Below are 19534 nucleotides of genomic sequence, written 5' to 3' on the forward strand. Positions count from 1 at the left end.
CGCTGATGCCACCCACATCATACCACACATGGAGGCTACGAACCAGTTCGCCTTTTCATCTTCGTTTCTTCCTACCACTATTATGTATTCAATCCTGCTCTTAGTCAAACCTGTTTCAACTTTCTTTTGTATTCCATTGTTTAACCATTATGAATTAACTTGGAATATAAACAGCACAGGCTAGTTGGGCCAAACAGCCAGGTTCTGTGCTGTAGATCGAATGTAATTCTATGTAAACAGAAAATAATGTGAAAATTGCTCACAAAAATATGTAACATTTATTGCCAGGATGTCTGCGTCATGGGTATGGCCAGCATTTATTGTCCATCCCAAGTTACTGTTCAGAAGGTGATGGAGAACTGCCTTCTTGAACTACTGCAGTTTGCGTGCTGGAGGTACGCCCACATTCTTTTGCATAGTGAGTTCCAGGATGTTGACCCACCGAGAGTGAAGGAACCTGTTGAAGGAATACCAATATGTTTCCAAGTCAAGATGGTGTTTGTCTTAGAGGGAAACTTGGAGGTGATGGTGTCCCCATGCACCTGCTGCCCGTCTAGGTGTTAGAGATCATGGGTTTGGGAGGTGCTGTTGAAATGAGTTGCTGCAAGGCATCTTGTAGATGGTACACACTGCATCCATGTTGTGCCAGTGGTGGAGGTAATGAATTTATCATGTGGTGGATGGTTACCAATTAAGTAGCGTGCTCTGTTACATGGTGTCGAGCTTCTTGAGTGTTGGAGTTTCAATTAAGCCTAGATTTTAAGTACCATGTAATATCTTACTCTCTGCATACTATTTTTATTAATGCATATAGAAGCACGAAAATTAAAAATGGCAAGTAGAGGGAAAAATGTTGCATGGTATTCAAAGCCTTGGCATTTACCATCCTAATTGTCTTATGCTACTTCATGTTGGTTGAAATTTTGTGACTCTTTTCTCCCTCTTTCGTTCCACTGATGATCATGCTGCGCAGCAAAATTGCTCCTAAAAACGCAGTGTAATGGTTATTGAAACAGGAGTTTAAGCTTAAGTCACCAAGTTGAGAATCCAGTTCTTTATAGTCATAGCCGTTTCTAACACTTGGAAACAAATGGCATGTTTTAACATGTGAATCAAAAGTTTGAAGCAAGAACACTCATTACATGTGACATTGCATGCTTTATAGCAGCGCAAAAAACTGTTTCCAGTGTTGTCGGAGTGGGTTTACTCATAGTCTTAAGAAAAGCCCCTTCGAGAGTAGGAAATTTGAAAGTAATTGTATTTTTTCCAATCTTGCTTGTGGAATGTCAGTAACGTATGTCATAATTTGCTAAAAATATGAAATGCTTAAAAATAACAGGATTTAGGTAAACTGCAATAACCTTTTGTCTTTCAGGTGAAAAATGATGACGATGACTTTGGTTGGGGAGTTGTCATAAATTTCAATAAGAAATCTAACGTTAAGGTAAACCGTTTGGATTAATAAAGTATATAAAAATAATATCTTTATGGGAGGCTACTGTACTCGCTGAAAAACACTGGTTATTGGAACACTTATCTAAGCTTTGTATTGCATAAAAAATGTAAAATACTAAACAATTTGACAGATAAAAGCACGTAGTTATCAATAATGTATTCCACGTGCTTAAAGCTGAGGGACACAGGTTTGTTTGTTGACTACCAGATATGGCTTAATTGTCTGAGGCAATATAAAATCCATCTTTCCCTCACTCTCATCTTTCTGTCTCTACCAATGGCTTCTCTTCTCATCCCCACACTTTTACTCTAGAAATCCTTGCCCCTTCCATTCTAACATTTGTAGGTGCCATCATCTCCCTCTCAGTCTGCCCCCTCAGATGAACACAAAAGATCCCATAACACTACTTGAATAAGTGTTGAACAGTTCTCCTGGTCTCCGAGCCAACATTTATTCCTCAACCCACACCATGAAAACAGATCATCTGGTCAGTTATCTTATTGCTGTTAGTAGGGCCTTGCTGTGTGCAAATTGACTGCTGTATTTCTTAGAGTGCCCCAGTGGGTACAATTCAGGAGTATTTAATTAGCTGTAAACTGCTTTGGGACATCATGAGAGCATGCAAGGTACAATATAACTGCAAGTTTGTTAATTTGTTTATTCAGCTGCCTCAGAACCTGGTGGGAAAGCAGTGTGCAGTGGAATGATTAATGGAGTATACTTTGCTTTATACCATTTAGCCAGTGAACAACTCAATGATCCATAGCTGCTTCTTAATTAGGTTTCAATTGAATATATGTATAGAGCACAGAGTACCTTTCATATGTTTACCAGATTGTTTAAATTTGGCCAAAACCCAAGCAAAGATTTGGCACATCTGTTTTGGCACCTTTTGTTTGGACTTTCCTCCTCCTACAAAGGTGCAACTTCTTCCTACTGTGGAGGGGGAAAGGTGAAAGAACTAGACCACCTTCATTCTTCAAATGATAGTTTCATTCACACACGGACTTAAACTCTGCAGCAATAGTTCGTGTTTTGTGGTTGAAGACTTCGAAGAAACTTGTTTTTAGGACAGTGTTCTAGGATAGTGTGCTCTGCTCCCATGGTATTTTCTCCATGCCAAGCTTCTCTGTGCTCCTGCCCACTTCCCCAACCCCACCCACGTCTGTTTTTTACAAATCCGTGATGGCTCTCCTTAATTAACGCAAATCTTTCCAAGTGCCTATTGATTTTTTCCCCCTGATTGTTTCTAAAACATTACGTACCACTAAATACCATTTTTCTTAAAAGCATTATTAAAACACTCTTTACATGCAGCACTTTCATATTATGAATATTTAGCATTTTAAGTTAAATGGGAGGTCCGTGATTACTGATCCATTTGAAAAGGAGTCCTTCAACCAAGAGAACGATTGAACTGGAATATCACAACCAATGGCTTTTCTTCACATCCCCACACCTTTACCTAAGATGTGGGACAAAGATCCATCCTTGGCTGCCTCCTCTTCCACATGTACAAGCTGCAACTTGATAACATCATTCACAGCTTCCACTTATGCAGCTGTATCTCTCTCATCATTTCTGTTGACCTCTCTCTTGCCTCTCCAGTGTTAGATTGTTTGTGTGAGTTCTGGCAAATTCCTCCAACTAAACAGGAAGTCTAAAGCCATCATTAGCTCCTTCAGCTAACGACATCCACCTATCTGGCTACTGCTTCACACTATTTACACCATTCAAATTTTATTTGAGCTCGAACTGAGCTTCTGACTCCATATCCTCTCCTTCACAAACTCTTGACTACTTCCATATCGGTAACTTTATCTGCATCTGCCTTACCTCAGCCCATCTGAGACTGAAACTCTCATTCATCCATGTGTCACCTTCAGACTTGAATGTTCCAATGCTATCCTGCCTGATTTCCCATCCACCATCCTCCGTTTATGTCAACTCATCTAAAGCTTGGCTTCCCCTATCCTATTCCACTCCATGTCCTGATTATAAATAAAAGCAAAATACTGCTGCTGCTGGAAATCTGAAATAAAAACAAGAAATGCTGGAAATACTCAGCAGGTCTGGCAGCATCTGTGGAGAGAGAAGCAGAGTTAACATTTCAAGTCAGTGACCCTTCTTCAGAACTGGCAGTTATTAGAAATGTGAAAGGTTTTAAGCAAGTAAAGTCGGGGTGGGGCAAGAGCTAACAAAGGAGAAGGTGTAGATAGAATAAGGTCACAGAATAACCAACCAGAAGGTCATGGAGTAAAGGTAAACAATATGTTAATCTTGTGTTGAAAGACAAAGGATGAGTACAGATAGGGTGTTAATGGACTGAAAACTGAACAGCCACAAGTGCAAACATGAAAAAAACAGAGGGTAGGCTGAACAAACTAAGATAAAATAAAATAAACACAAAAAATATTTTAAAATAACTAAAAATAAAAGTAAAATGGGGGTCCATCATGCTCTGAAATTATTGAACTCATTGTTCAGTCCGGCAGGCTGTCGTGTGCCTAATCGGTAAATGAGATGCTGTTCCTCGAGTTTGCTTTGATTTTCACTGGAACACTGCAGCATTCCCAGGACCAAGTTGAGAGCAGGGGGGAGTGTTGAAATGGCAAGCAACCGGAAGCTCGGAGTCGTGTTTTCGGACTGAGCAGAGGTGTTCCGCAAAGCGGTCACCCAGTCTGCGTTTGGTCTTTCCAATAAAGAGGGGACCACATTGTGAGCAGCGAATACAGTATACTAAATTGAAAGAAGTGCAAGTAAATGGCTGCTTCACCTGAAAGGAGTGTTTGGGGCCTGTGATAGTGAGGAGAGAGGAGGTAAATGGGCAGGTATTACACCTCCTGCGATTGCAGGGGAAGGTGCCGTAGGAAGGGGTGGTGGGGGTAATGGAGGAGTGGACCAGGGTGTCGCGGACGTAATGATCCCTTTGGAATGCTGACAGGGGAAGGGAGGGAAAGATGCATTTGGTAGTGGCATCGCGCTGGAAGTGGTGGAAATAGCGGAGGATGATCCTTTGGATATGGAGGCTGATGGGGTGGAAAGTGAGGACAAGGGGAAAACTGTCATGATTCTGGGAGGGACGGGAAGGGGTGAGGGTAGAGATGCAGGAAATGGGCCGGACACGGTTGAGGGCCCTGTCAACCACAGTGGGGGGGAACCCTCGGTTGAGGCTAAACGAAGACTTATCAAAAGCGCTGTTATGGAAGGTAAAATCATCTGTCATTTCTGACCTACATTGGCTCACAATTCTCCAATGCCTCAAATTTACAGTTCTGATTTTTATTTTTAACTCCCTCCATGACCTTACCATTCCCAATCTTTCTCATTTGCTCCAAGCATACACCACCACCTATACTCCCAAATATCCAGTCCTCTGATTCTGACTTCATGTACATACGCCCTCCTTTCACGATGTACCTATGACCACCTGAGTCTCTCACTCTTGAATTTTGACTGGCATCTTGTCTCTTGCTTTGAGACTCTTGAAAACCCATCACTTTAACCAAGCTTTTAAGCACCCCTCTTAATATCTCTAACTTAGCTTGATTTTCATCTTTTCCTTCGGCAGCTGTGAAGTACCCTAGGGACAATTAGAGTCACCATATAATGCAAGTTTTTCTTGTGTACTTTTAAAAAGAGCTAGCAATTGCAAAGCTTTTGATGCTTTATAGGGGTTGAAGTAGGAAGTCACATGAGGTGGGGCATTCCAGATGGCATTGGGGGAAGAAAAACAATTGAGATTAGACAAGTTATGGTGTGTGAGGGGTGCTTTCATTCAATGCATGTCAAACATCCAGTTGTAATTTGGCTACACTTAAGATACTTTTACTAATTTCCTACACAAAGAACCATTTGCACAGGCAGGACCACATTCCTTGTGAACTGAAATGTGACCTTATGCACCAAAGAACTAGATAGCAGACCATATGTTGAACAATGGCCCCTTATAGCAATGAGGTACACATTGAAAATAATATGGAGAAACACCATAAGCTCCTAATTTCTCTGAGTAACCAGCTAGCAATGCTCTGCCAGATGACATGTTTCAGGCTGCAAGCGAGCAGTTATGTTTGTTCTGGTCAACAAGAGGAAACACAGCATATTTCACTGGACTACTGAATTTCACATAATTCAAGATCTCCGGCTTCAAAGTAACAAAATGAAATGTATCAAAGCTGTGTGGATCTCAGAAATGTTCCTTTTTACTTGAATCAGTGAAATAACAAGTCAATATATCTTGGCCAGCTTTGATTCAGAAGCTTAACTGAGTCAACCATATCAAATCTGGCTCACCTTCTGCCCACCATCTATACTGCTTACAGCAAGAATGGAATGGAATACTTTGCCGAATGGGTGTAACTGCAACAACACTTGAAACTTGGCACCATTCAGGAAAGAACAGTTTGCGTGTTTGGTTCCTGTGCCATTGAATTTAGTAACCACTCCCTTCAGCAATGGTACACTGTGGTTCAATATATATCTCTCAATATGTTGCCACCTTCAAGGATCAGTGCACATGGACTCCAAGGTCCTTCTGTCCCTGCACACACTTTAGAATTGTGCCATTAAGTCAATATTGCCTATCCCTATTTATTCTTCCAAAATGCATCACCTCACACTTGGCTATATTAAATTCTATCTGCCATTTGTCTGCCCATTCTGCTAGCCTATCTCTGTCTTTTTGAAGCCAAATTGCATCATTCTTACTGCCACGCCTGCAAATTTGGTATTATTGGCAAATTTTGAAATTTTACTTTATATTCCTATATCTAGGTCACTTGTATATAAAGTGGTCCTAGCACTGAACCTTGGGTAACTCCACTGTCGACCATCCTCCAGCCTGAAAAGCAACCGATTACCCAACTAGCTGTTTTCTGTCCTTAAGCCAATTTTCTATCCAAGCTGACACTGACCCTCCTATTCATGAGCCTCAGTTTTGTTAATCAGCCTTTTATATGGCACTTTGTATAAATTTTAAGAAAGCGTGAGACAGACAACATTTATTGCATTCCCTTCATCAAACTTCTCTGTTACTTCATCAATAGATTCATTTAGTTTGAAGCACCAACTGTCTTTTACAAATCTGTGATGGCTCCAAGTGCCTGTTGATTTTTCTGTCACCTGATTATTGTTTGTAAAATGTTACCTACCACTGATGTCAAATTGACTGGCTTGTACTTACTAGGAATGTCCTTGCCCCCGGTCTTAAACATACATAGAAACTTAGAAAATAGGAGCAGGAGTAGGCCATTCGGCCCTTCAAGCCTGGTCCGCCATTCATTATAATCATGGCTGATCATCCAACTGAGTAACCTGTTCCCGCTTTCGCCCCATATCCTTTGATCCCTTTCGCCCCAAGAGCTATATCTAACTCCTTCTTGAAAACACAATGTTTTGGCCTCAACTGCTTTCTGTGGTAGCAAATTCCACAGGCTCACCACTGAAGTAATTGCTCCTGATCTCAGTCCTGAAAGGTTTACCCCAGATCCTTAGACTATGATCCCTGATTCTGGACTCCCCCACCATCGGGAACATCCTTCCTGCATCTATCCTGTCAAGTCCTGTGAGAATTTTATCGGTTTCTATGAGATCCCCCCCCCCACCCCCCCCACCCCGTTTTCTGAACTCCAGCGAATATAATCCTAACCGACTCAATCTCTCCTCATACGTTAGTCCTGCCATCCCAGGAATCAGTCTGGTAAACCTTTGCTGCACTCCCTCTATAGCAAGAACATCCTTCCTCAGATAAGACCAAAACTGCACACAATATTCCAGGTGTGGCCTCAACAAGGCCCTGTATAATTGCAGCAAGACATCCTTGCTCCTGTCCTCTCGCTATGAAGGTCAACATACCGTTTGCCTTTTTTACCGCCTGTTGCACCTGCATGCTTGAATAAGGGTCTGACCATTTGCCACTTCTGCAATCCTTTGGCACCTCTCCCATATCCAAGGATGATTGGAAGATTAAGCCCTTCCACTGTCTGCACTCCCACTTCCTTTAGCAACCTAGGTTGCAAGTCATCCTGAGCAGGTGACTTATCCACTCTAACCATAGCCAGCCTTTCCTGTACATTCTGCCTATCAATTTTCACCTCATCATTACCTCTGTCATCTCCACTTTTACCGATATTTTGTCAGCATCCTCTTCCTTAGTAAACAATGATGCAAAGTACTCATTAATTATTCGGTCTTGCCCTGCACCTCGAAGAATATATTACCACCTTTGTCCCTAATTGGCCCCACCCTGCTCTTAGTCTGGTGGTATAGACTGGTTTTCACTTGAAGAATTCACTTGACATGCATCATACACTTTTTATTTCATTAAATAGGCATATAAATGGTAAAAGGAGGAGTAGGGCTGATTAGGGACCAAAAAGGGGTTTTACACATGGAGGCAGAGGGCATGGCTGAGGTACTCAGTGAGTACTTTGCACCTGTCTTTACCAAGGAAGAAGTTGCTGCCCAAGTCATGGTGAAATAGGAGGTGGTTGAGACACTGGATGGGCTAAAATTTGATAAAATGGCAGTATTAGATAGGCTGGCTGTACTTCAAGTTGATGAGATGCCAGAACAGGATAAGATGCTTCCAAGGTACTTCGGGAAGTGAGGGTGGAAATTGTGGAAGCATCGGTCATAATTTTCCAATAGTCCTTCAATAACAGGTTTGGTGCCAGAGGACTGGAGAATTGTAAATGCTATACCCTTGTGCAAAAAAGGGTGTCAGGCCAAGCCCAGCAAATAAGGCGAGTCAGTTTAACCTCGGTGATGGGAAAGCTTTTTGAAACTAGAATGCAGGACAAAATAAATAGTCACTTGGACAAATGTGCATTAATTAAGAAAAGCCAGCATGGACTTGTTAAGGGCAAAAGTAGCGGAGAGGGTTGATGAAGGTAATGCAGTTGATGTGGTGTGCAAGGACTTCCAAAAGACATCTGATAACGTGCTGCAAAGTTAGAGCCCATGGAATAAGTAGAACAGTAGCAGCGTGGGTATGAAATTGGCTGAGTGACAGGAAGCAGAGAGTAGTTGTGTATAGTTGTTTTTGGACTGGAGGAAGCCAGATAGTAGGGTTCCCCAGGGGTCAATGTTGGGACCCCTCCTTTCTTGAAGTATATCGACGACCTAGATTTTGATGTACAGAGCACAATTTCAAAATTTGCGGCTGACTCAAAACTTAGAAATATGGTGAACTGCGAGGAGGATAGTGGTAAACTTCAAGAGGTCATAGACAGGCTGGTGGATGGGCAGACAAGTGGCAGAATGCAGAAAAGTATGAAGTGATTCATTTTGGTAGACAGACGAGGAGAGGCAATATACGTTAAAAGGTACAATTCTAAAGGGGGTGCGGGAGCAGAGGGACTTGCAGGTATATGTGCACAAATCATTGAAGGTTGCAGGGCAGTTGAGAAAATGGTTACTAAAGAATATGGGATACTGGGCTTTATACACAGGGGCATAGAGTACAAAAGTTCTGATAAACCTGTATAAAAAATTAAAAAAAAATCACTGGTTAGGCCTCAACTGGAGTATTATGTCCAGTTGTGGGCACTACACTTAAGGATGTGAAGGCACTAGAGAGGGTGCAGAAAAGATTCATGAGAATGGTGCCAGGGATGAGGGACATCAGTTATGTGGATTGTTTGGAGAAGCTATGTCTGTTCTCCTTGGAGAAGAGAAGATTAAGAGGAGATTTGATAGAAGTGCTCAAAAGCATGAGTGATCTGAGCAGAGTATATAGGGCGAAACTGTTCCTATTGGCCGAAGGATCCAGGACACCGATTTCAGGTGATAAGCAGAAGAAGCAGCGGTGACATGAGGAAAAACTTTCTTACACAGCAAGTGGTTAGGATCTGGAATGCACTGCATGAGAATGTGGTGGAGGCAGATTTAATCGAGTCCTTCAAAAGAGAACTGGATAATTATCTGAAGAGAAGAAATTTGCAGGGCTTTGGGGAAAAGGCAGCAAGGTGGGACTAGGTGAGTTGCTTTTGCAAAGAGCCAGAACGGACACAATGGGGGTAAATGGACTTTTCCTGTGTTGTAACCAGTCTATGACTGTATATTCTCTATCTCCCTCGTCATCTAATGAGTCCTGACTTTGGTTCCCCTTGTTGGAATGTACCTAGCCTGTACCTGAAATATCTCCTCTTTAAAGATCACCCATATTCCTTTATGTTCATTTCAAGGTTTATAAAAATGCTTTTTCACGTGAACAACTGGGCCTTCCATCATCACTGGGCCAGATCTATAACTTATGCGACTAAAGGGTGAGGTTCGAGATTGTGTGCTTGTTAGAAATGCTGTTGACATTTTTATTCAGTTAGACAAGCTGGATTAATTGACAATTATTCTAGTTAATTTAACACACAAATCCAGCATAGGCAAATAATGCATTTTGAGCAATGAAGGATACCATTCAACCCAAATCAGCTATTCTCCACAGTGAAAGGAGTCACCACACGTGGGGGACACCAGTAAATTATGGGGGGTAGTGACAGGAATTAAAGTATCCCAGAATTGAATGGTAAATATTAGATGCTCAGTATCTAATTGGATTATGTGACTTGATTTATCAACTGCAAAAAGGCAGAAGAACCCTCCCCGCCTGCCCCCCCGCCCCCCCAAAAAAAAAATTGGAAGCAAAAGATTTTCTTGACGTGAAAAGTTTAGTACAGCCTACATGTTCCTTGTGACAGAAAATATTGAGTGTTGGGTAATATCACTACGTTGGTGCCTCAGATATCAGATATATCATAGAAGGTGCAATTGGCAAAAACAGTTGTAATTCTTGTCTTCAGCGTTCCACAGTGGGGCACATACTCAAGAAATGTGAATGCATCCTCCAGCATATTGAACATATTCCTGTACATATGAACATACGAATTAGGAGCAGGAGTAGGCCACTTGACCCTTCGAGCCTGCTGTGCTATTCAGTAAGTTCATGGCTGAACTGATTACTCCACATTTCCACCTACCCCGGATAACATTCCAACCCCTTGCTTATCAAGAATCTGTTGACCTCTGCCTTAAAAATATTCAATGACTCTGCTACCACTGCCTTTTAAGGAAGAGAATTCCAAAGACTCATGACCCTCTGAGAACAAATTTCTCCTCATCTCTGTCTTAAATGGGCGACCCCTTATTTTGAAACAGTGATCCCTAGTTCGAGATTCTCCCACAAGGGGAAACATCCTTTCCACATCCACCCTGTCAAGACCCCTCCGGATCTTATATGTTTCAATCAAGTCACCTCTTACTCTTCTAAATTCCAGCAGATACATGCCTAGCCTGTCCAATCTTTCCTCATAAAACAACCCACCTATTCCAGGTATTAGTCCAGTAAACCTTCTCTGGGCTGCCTCCAAAATATTTACATCCTTCCTTAAATAAGGAGACCAATAATGTACACAGTACTCCAGATGTGGTCTCGCCAATGCCCGGTATAACTGAAGCCTAATCTCCCTACTTTTGTATTCAATTTCCCTCACGATAAATGATAACATTCTATTAGCTTTCCTAATTATGTGCTGTACCTACAAATTAACCTTTTGCGAGTCATGCACTAGGACACCCAGATTCCTCTGCATCTCAGAGCTCTTCAATCTCTCACCATTTAGTTAATATGCTTTTTTTAGTCTTCCTGCCAAAGTGGACAATTTCACACTTTCCCACATTATACTCCATTTGCCAGGTCTTTGCCCAGACACTTAACCTATCTGTATCCCTTTTGTAGCCTCCTTATGTCCTCTTCACAAGTTACTTTCCTACCTATCTTTGTATCAGCAAATTTAGCAATCATACCTTCAATCCTCTCATCTAAGTCATTTATATAAATTGTGAAAAGTTGAGGCCCCAGCACAGATCCCTGTGACACACCACTCGTTAGATCTTGCCAACCAGGACATGAACCATTTATGCCTACTCTCTGCCATATTTACAGGCTAACAGGAAACTATGTGCCTTGAAATCCCACTCAGTTTCTCCTTACTAAGAAAATGATACTACTCAAATATAAATTGACAAGAGAATCAAATCAGGTTTCCAACCTCTTCCAGAATTCCCAGCACTATACAAAAACTGCGCTATAGTCTCCTGTCATTTGATTCTTATCAGTGAAAGCATACAGATGCTTAAGATGCATATGATGAGATCATTGTTTCTTCTGTCCTATGCTGAAGTGGTTGAATCATGCTGGATGAGAGTTCGATAGACACTCTGTGCCTCCTCCAGTATATGTTTCACAGGGCCAGTCTTCATATATGAGCCCAGAAGTGAGTTTTCAGAGACAGTTCCATGAAGTAAATTGTCAGAGCTAAGCCAAATCTTGATCTCACTGAATGCCAACTTAGATGCATTTTCCAGCAGAGGTCTTTGGAGATGGATCAGGGATCCTGTCTCAGATTCACCTTCCAAGCCCAGGGTCAGTGATGCTGATTGTAACAAGTTCATTGTTGTGCTGGCTGAGTTTAACAAACTTTGCTGATTGATAGTGAACCGTTCAGATCTGTATGCTAAGTTGCATGTTGCCATTGCCAAATTAGTCCTAGAGGAACTTGACTTATGTTTCATATTGACCAGGTAATCTTCTCGGTGAAACATAGGAAATGGGCGCAGGAGTAGGCCATTTGGTCCTTCAGGCCATTCAAAGAACATCATGGCTTATCATCTAATTCAGTACCCTGTTCCTGCTTTCTCCCCATATCCCTTGATTCCTTTGGCATTAAGAAATATATCTACCTCCTCCTTGAATATATTTAATGATTTGGCCTCCACTGCCTTCTGCGGTAGAGAATTTCACAGGTTCACCACCCTCTGAGGGAATGAAATTTCTCCTCATCTCGCTTCTAAATGGCATACCCCCGTATCCTGAGACTGTGATCCCTGGTTCTGGTCTTCCCAGCAATAGGGAACATCCTCCCTGCAACTGGCCTGTCTAGTCCTGTTAGAATTTTATAGGTTTCTATGAGATCCCCTCTCATTCTTCTAAACTCTAGTGAATATAGGTCTAGTCGACCCAATCTCTCCTCATACGTCAATACTGCTATTCCAGGAATCAGCCTAGTAAATCTTCTTTGCACTTCTTCCATGACAAGAACATCCTCAGATAAGGAGACCAAAACTGCACACAGTACTCCAGATGTTGTCTCACCAAGGCCCTGTATAACAGCAGTAACACATCCTTGCTCCTGTACTCAAATCCTCTTGCAATGAAGGCCAACATACCATTCGCCTTCTTAATTGCTTGCTGCATCTGAATGCTTGCTTTCAACGACTGGTGTACAAGGACACCCAGGTCTCATTGCACCTCCCCCTTTCCCAATCTATCACCATTCAGATAATCTTTTACAACCAAAGTGGATAACCTCACATTTATCCACGTTATACTACATCTGCCATGCATTTGACCAGTCACCCAACTTGTCCAAATCACTCTGAAGCCTGTTTGTATCCTCCTCACATCTCACTTCCACCATCCCCCCACCCCCAGCTTTGTGTCGTCTGCAAACTTGGAAATGTTACATTTAGTTCACTCACCCAAGTCATTAATATATATTGTGAATCGCTGGGGCCCAAGCACTGATCCCTGCGGTAACCGCGCTAGTCACTGCCTGCCACCCGGAAAAAGACCCGTTTATTCCTACTCTCTGTTTTCTGTCTGTCAACCAATTCTCAATCCATGCCAGTATATTACCCCCAATCCCATGAGCTTTAATTTTGCACACTAACCTCTTATGTTGGACCTTATCAAAAGCTTTCTGAAAATCCAAATACACCACATCCACTGGTTCTCCCTTATCTATTCTACTAGTTACATCCTCAAAAAGCTCCAGTAGATTTGTTAAGCATGATTTCCCTTTTGTAAACCCATGCTGACTTTGTCCAATCCCATTTATGCTTTCCAGGTGTTCTGCTATAACATCCTTTATAATACTCTAGTGAATTCTTTTTCCACTTTTGCTAACAGATTTCCAAAATAGTAACCCTTTCATTTTGGTCAGATATTTTATAGTTCCTGCTTCAATGTGAATAGCATTGCAACAACCAATTTAAAATTCATCTGCCATTATTTAGCACAAAACATTGATTTGTTCTATAAAAGCAAAATACTGCGGATGCTGGAAATCTGAAATAAAAACAAGAAATGCTGGAACCACTCAGCAGGTCTGGCAGCATCTGTGGAAAGAGAAGCAGAGTTAACGTTTCGGGTCAGTGACCCTTCATCGGAACGATTTGTTCTAGATGTTTTTAAATACTGTCATCTGATCACAGATTTGTTGCCATCAGAAATCATTTTAGATTGCAATAAGTACATTCCTCCATGTTAATTTAAAAATTGTATGCACAAAACAGATCCCACTAGATCACCAATAGTCAATATTGCAAATTAGACCTTTTTCTTTTCTTACTACTTCTTGCTAAACCTCCTTCAAATCTAGTTCTCCACTTTACCATTAATTCCACAAATCCTGGCATGCAGCTTTATTAATATAATCGTAAAATGTTTGTAAATTTAATAGTTAAGTCATAAAGCTTCACAAGTAGACATCTGGGTTCTCAAGTCTTTGTGTTGCATGTCTTTTTATAAAAAAAAACTTTGTAGTTTTATTCAGATGTTTAGTTTTTCTATGATTTGCAGGATATCTATCATAGAAAATTTACACAAATATTAAAAGTATACTAAAAGCAGTTTGAGCTCTGGTTACAGTTTTACATCCTTGTTCATATTCACAGCCTAACTCTGGAGAGCTGGATCCGTTGTATGTCGTGGAAGTTCTGTTGCATTGCAGTAAAGACAGTGTGAAGCTTGCAGCATCAGGGGCAGCTAAACCAGCAAAACCAGGAGAGAAAGGAGAGATGCAGGTTTGTGAATTGCAGTTCTTGTAAATACAGTTGAAAACGACATTAATATAATGCTGCAGAATAGTTCCGGGAGGAGTCCAGATCTAAAATAAAAAGCAATACATTGCGGATGCTGGAAATTTTAAATAAAAACAAAGTGCTGGAACTACTTAGCAGTCTTGAAACGTTAACTCTGCTTCTCTCTCCACAGATGCTGTCAGACCTGCTGAGTATTTCCAGCACTTTCTGTTTTAAGTCCTGATCTAAAACCCTGCCTACCAGAAATTTTAACCCTAGTTGATGACGCACTTTCAGCAATATGTTGAATATGTGTAGATATGCGAATTGTATGCTAATGGTAGGATGATACTGCTAGTTGTGCATCAATAGCAAGACGTTTTAAGTGCACATCAATGAAAAGTGACAACGTAAATCAGAAGTTTGTCGAGCACCCTAGTAAGGTGTCATACCTAGTTCAAGAAGGCCTTCTCAAATCAGTTTGATTTTAGTGATTGTAGTATAAATTTGGATTTTCAGAAGGCTTTCAATAAGGTCCCACACAGGTTAGTAAGCAAAATTAGAACACTTGGGATTGGGGGTAATCTACTCACATGAATTGAGAATTGGTTAAAGAACAGAAAACAGAGCAAGAATAAACGGGTCATTCTCAGATTGTCAGGCTGTGACGAGTGGGGTACCGCAAGGATCAGTGCTTGGACCCAACTATTCACAATCTATATCAATGATTTGGATGGTTTTTTTTAGATTAGATTAGAGATACAGCACAAACAGGCCCTTCGGCCCACCGAGTCTGTGCCGACCATCAACCACCCATTTATACTAATCCTACACTAATCCCATATTCCTACCAAACATCCCCACCTGTCCCTATATTTCCCTACCATCTACCTATACTAGTGACAATTTATAATGGTCAATTTACCTACCAACCTGCAAGTCTTTTGGCTTGTGGGAGGAAACCGGAGCACCCGGAGAAAACCCACGCAGACACAGGGAGAACTTGCAAACTCCACACAGGCAATACCCAGAATCGAACCCGGGTCCCTGGAGCTGTGAGGCTGCAGTGCTAACCACTGCGCCACTGTGCCGCCCCGGATGTGTGGACCAAATGTAATATTTCCATATTTGCTGATGATACAAAACTAGGTGGGAATGCAAGTTGTGAGGAGGATGCAAGGAGGCTTAATGGGGACTTGGACAGGCTAAGTGAATGGGCAAGAACATGGCTGATGAAAAAATGTGAAGTTATCCACTTTGGTAGGAAAAACAGAAATGCAGAGTATTTCTTAAATGCTGAGAGATTGGGAAATGTTGATGTCCAAAGGGACCTGGCTATCATTGTTCATAAGTCACTGAAAGCTAACATGCAGGTGCAGCGAGCAATTAGGAAGGCAAGTGGTATGTTGGCATTTATTGCAAGAGGATTTGAGTGCAGGAGTAAAGAAGTCTTGCTGCAATTGTATAGAGCCTTGGTGAGACCACACCTGGAGTATTGTATACAGTTTTGGTCCTCTTACCTAAGGAAGCATATACTTGCTATAGAGCGAGTGCAATGAAGGTTCACCAGACTGATTACTGGAATGATGGGATTGTCCTAGAAAGAGAAATTGAGGAGACTGGGCCTGTATTCTCTGATTTAGAAGGAGAGGTCATTATATTGAAGCATACAAAATTCTTAAAGGGCTCGAGAGGGTAGATGCAGCAAGGCTGTTTTCCTTGGCTGGTGGGGTGTGGTCTAGAACCAGGGAAACAGAATAAGAGATAGGCCATTTAGGACTGAGATGAGGAGGAATTCTTCACTCAAAGTGGTGAATCCTCAGAATTCTCTACCCAGAGGGCTGTGGAGGCATAGTCATTGAGTGTATTGAAGACAGAGATCGATGGATTTCTTGATATTATAGATATCAAGGGATATGGGGATAGTGTGGGAAAATGGCATTGAGGCAGAAGATCAGCCATGATCCAGTTCAATAGTGGAGCAGGCTCGAGGGGCTGAGGGCCTACTTCTCCTATTTCCTATGCTCCTAACTCCATCTTAACATTAATTCTTATCCCTGGTATTGCAGTCAAAAGAAACACTATAGTGGCATAATTTGGACAATTTAGTATTAGCACAGTGACTTGATGAAATGGCAGCAAATAATTTTTTTTCTTATTCGTTCGGGGGATGCAGGCGTCACTGGCAAGGCCAGAATTTATTGTCCAACCTTAATTGCCTTTGAGAAGGTAGAGGTGAGCTGCCTTCTTGAGCCGCTACAGTCCTTGGGGTGTAGATACACCAACAGTGCTATTAGGAAGGGAGTTCCAGGATTTTGACCCAGTGACAGTGAAGGTGGAAGGTTGAAGGTGGTGGATGGGGTCCTAATCAAGCTGGCTACTTTGTCCTGGATGGTGTAGTGCTCCTTAAGTGTTGTTGGAACTGCACCCATCCAGGCAAGTGGAAAGTATTCCATCACACACCTGGCTTGATCTCATAGATGATGGACAGACTTTGGGAGACAGCAGATCAGTTACTCGTCACAGAATTCCCAGCCTCTGACCTGCTCTTGTAGCCACAGCATTTATGTGGTTGGTCCATTTCAGTTTCCGGTCAGTGGTAACCTCCAGGATGCTCAGTGACGCTCAGTTTGCGTTCTGCCAGGGCCACTCAGCACCTGACCTCATTACAGCCTTGGTACAAACATGGACAGAAGAGCTCAACTCAAGAGGTGAGGTGAGAGTGACTGCCCTTGACTTCAAGGCAGCAGTTGACCGAGTATGGCATCAAGTAGCTCTAGCAAAACTGGAGTCAATGGGAATCAAGGGGAAAACTCTCCGCTGGCTGGAGTCATACCGAGGGCAAAGGAAGATGGTTGTGGTTGTTGGAGGTCAATCACCTGAGCTCCGGGACATCACCAGGAGTTCCTCAGGGTAGTGTCCTAGGCCCAACCATCTTCAGCTGCTTCATCAATGACCTTCCTTCAGTCATAAGGTCAGAAGTGGGGATGTTCGCTAATGATTGCACAATGTTCAGCACCATTCGTGACTCCTCAGATACTGAAGCAGTCTGTGTAGTGCAGCAAGACTTGGACAATATCCAGGCTTGGGTTGATAAGTGGCAAGTAACATTCACGCCACACAAGTGCCAGGCAATGACCATCTCCAACAAGAGAGAATCGAATCATCTCCCCATGACATTCAGTGGCATCATCATCGCTGAATCCCCTACTATCAACATCCTAGGGGCTACCATTGACTAGAAACTGAATTGGAGTAGCCATATAAATACCGTGGCTACAAGAGCAGCTCAGAGGCTAGGAATCCTGCGGTGAGTAGCTCACTTCCTGTCTCCCCAAAGCCTGTCCACCATCTACAATACACAAGTCAGGAGTGTGATGGAATACTTGCCTGGATGGGTGCAGCTCCAACAACACTCAAGAAGCTCGACACCATCCAGGTCAAAGCAGCCCGCTTGATTGGCACCCCATCCACAAACATTCACTCCCTCCACCACAGACGCACAGTGGCAGCAGTGTGTACCATCTACAAGATGCACTGCAGCAACACACCAAGGCTCCTTTGACAGCACCTTCCAAACCCACAACCTCTACCAACTAGAAGGACAAGGGCAGCAAATGCATGGGAACACCACCACCTGCAAGTTCCCCTCCAAGTCACGTACCATCCTGTCTTGGAACTATATCGCCATTCCTTCACTGTTGCTGGGTCAAAATCTTGGAACTCCCTTCCTAACAGCACTGTGGGTGTACCTACCCGAAATAGACTGCAGCGGTTCAAGAAGGCAGCTCACCACCACCTTCTCGAGGGCAATTAGGGATGGGCAATAAATGCTGGTCTGGCCAGCGACGCCCACATCCCATGAATGAATTTTTTTTTAAAATGTTGATAGTGGGGGATCCAGTGGCGGTAATGCCATTGACCATCATGGGGAGATGGTTAGATTCTCTCTTGTTTGAGATGATCATTGCCTAGCACTTGTGTGGAGCAAATGTTACTTGACACTTATCAACCCAAGCCTGGATGTTGTCCAGGTCTTGCTGCATCTGAACACGGACTGCTTCAGTATCTGAGAAGTCGGGAATGGTGCTGAACGTTGTTCGATCATCAGCGAACATCCCCACTTCTGACCTTATGATTGAAGGAAGGTCATTGATGAAGCAGCTGAAGATGGTTGAGCCTAGGACACTACCCTGAGGAACTCCTGCAGTGATGTCCTGGAGCTGAGATGATTGACCTCCAACAACCACTTCCATCTTCCTTTGTGCTAGTTATGACGCCAACCGGCGGAGAGTTTTCTCCCTGCTTCCCATCGACTCCAGTTTTGCTTGGGCTCCTTGGTGCCATACTCGGTCAACTGCTGCTTTGATGTCAAGGGCAGTCACTCTCACCTCGCTTCTGGAGTTCAGCTGTTTTGTCCATGTTTGAAGTAAGGCTGTGATGAGGTCAGGAGCCGAGTGGCCCTGTTGGAACCCAAACTGAGTGTCAGTGAGCAGATTATTGCTGATGCATGTAATTCCATTGCTTTGATTTCATCTGTACTTTATTTTTTTAACAAGTGACAAAATGTGTTATAAAAGCAATTATTTTCAGTCTCTTTCGACCTGATATTAACCCCGCAAAGTAAGTTGTTGCAATTATCAGGCCAGCTGTTATAGCTGTAGGATATGGCTGCAAGTGTTCCTCAGTGAAGCAACTTCCTTCCAACCTTCTTCAACTGCTTCAACAGTGGCCTGCGCTCTATCTTAATATTTAAAATCAGGCTGTTCACCGATTCCACAGTGACCAGTTCCATTCACAATACTTGATAATGAGCCATGCGTCAGACAGATATTCAGTGCATCTGCAACAATGTTCAAGAAGCTTGACATGCAGCACAGAGAATTTCACTTGATTTGTGCCTTTTATCACCGCGCTCACTATTCACTCGGTCCATCACAAGCGCGCTGTTGCTGTATTCTGTATTGTCTACAGGATGCAATGCAGCGACTGAAAAAGATTTCTTGAATTAACATCCTGCCTTACAGTCTGAACCACCAAAAAGAGCAAGAGCAGCAATGTCATGTGAATACCATCCCCTTCCAAGTTCCCTTCTAAATCTCTCTCCACCTGACTTGGACATGAATTGTCGCAAATTCATGCTCACTGGGACGTATCCTGGATTTACCTAACACCATTGTGAGAATACCATCACCACAAAGACTACAGCAGTTCAAA

General features: G+C 42.6%; 1 protein-coding gene across 1 annotated transcript in view; it reads left to right on the top strand.

The window, feature by feature from the left end:
• The window catches only part of mtrex (Mtr4 exosome RNA helicase), a 215437-nt gene that overhangs the window by 130929 nt on the left and 64974 nt on the right, over positions 1 to 19534 (top strand). Inside the window, exons 18-19 of the mRNA XM_068033040.1 lie at positions 1376 to 1444; positions 14192 to 14320. Coding sequence (XP_067889141.1) covers positions 1376 to 1444; positions 14192 to 14320 — 198 coding nt within the window. The remainder of the gene's footprint in view (positions 1 to 1375; positions 1445 to 14191; positions 14321 to 19534) is intronic.

The sequence above is a fragment of the Heterodontus francisci genome, chromosome 1, assembly GCF_036365525.1.
Source record: "Heterodontus francisci isolate sHetFra1 chromosome 1, sHetFra1.hap1, whole genome shotgun sequence".
Classification (NCBI taxonomy): Eukaryota; Metazoa; Chordata; class Chondrichthyes; order Heterodontiformes; family Heterodontidae; genus Heterodontus; species Heterodontus francisci.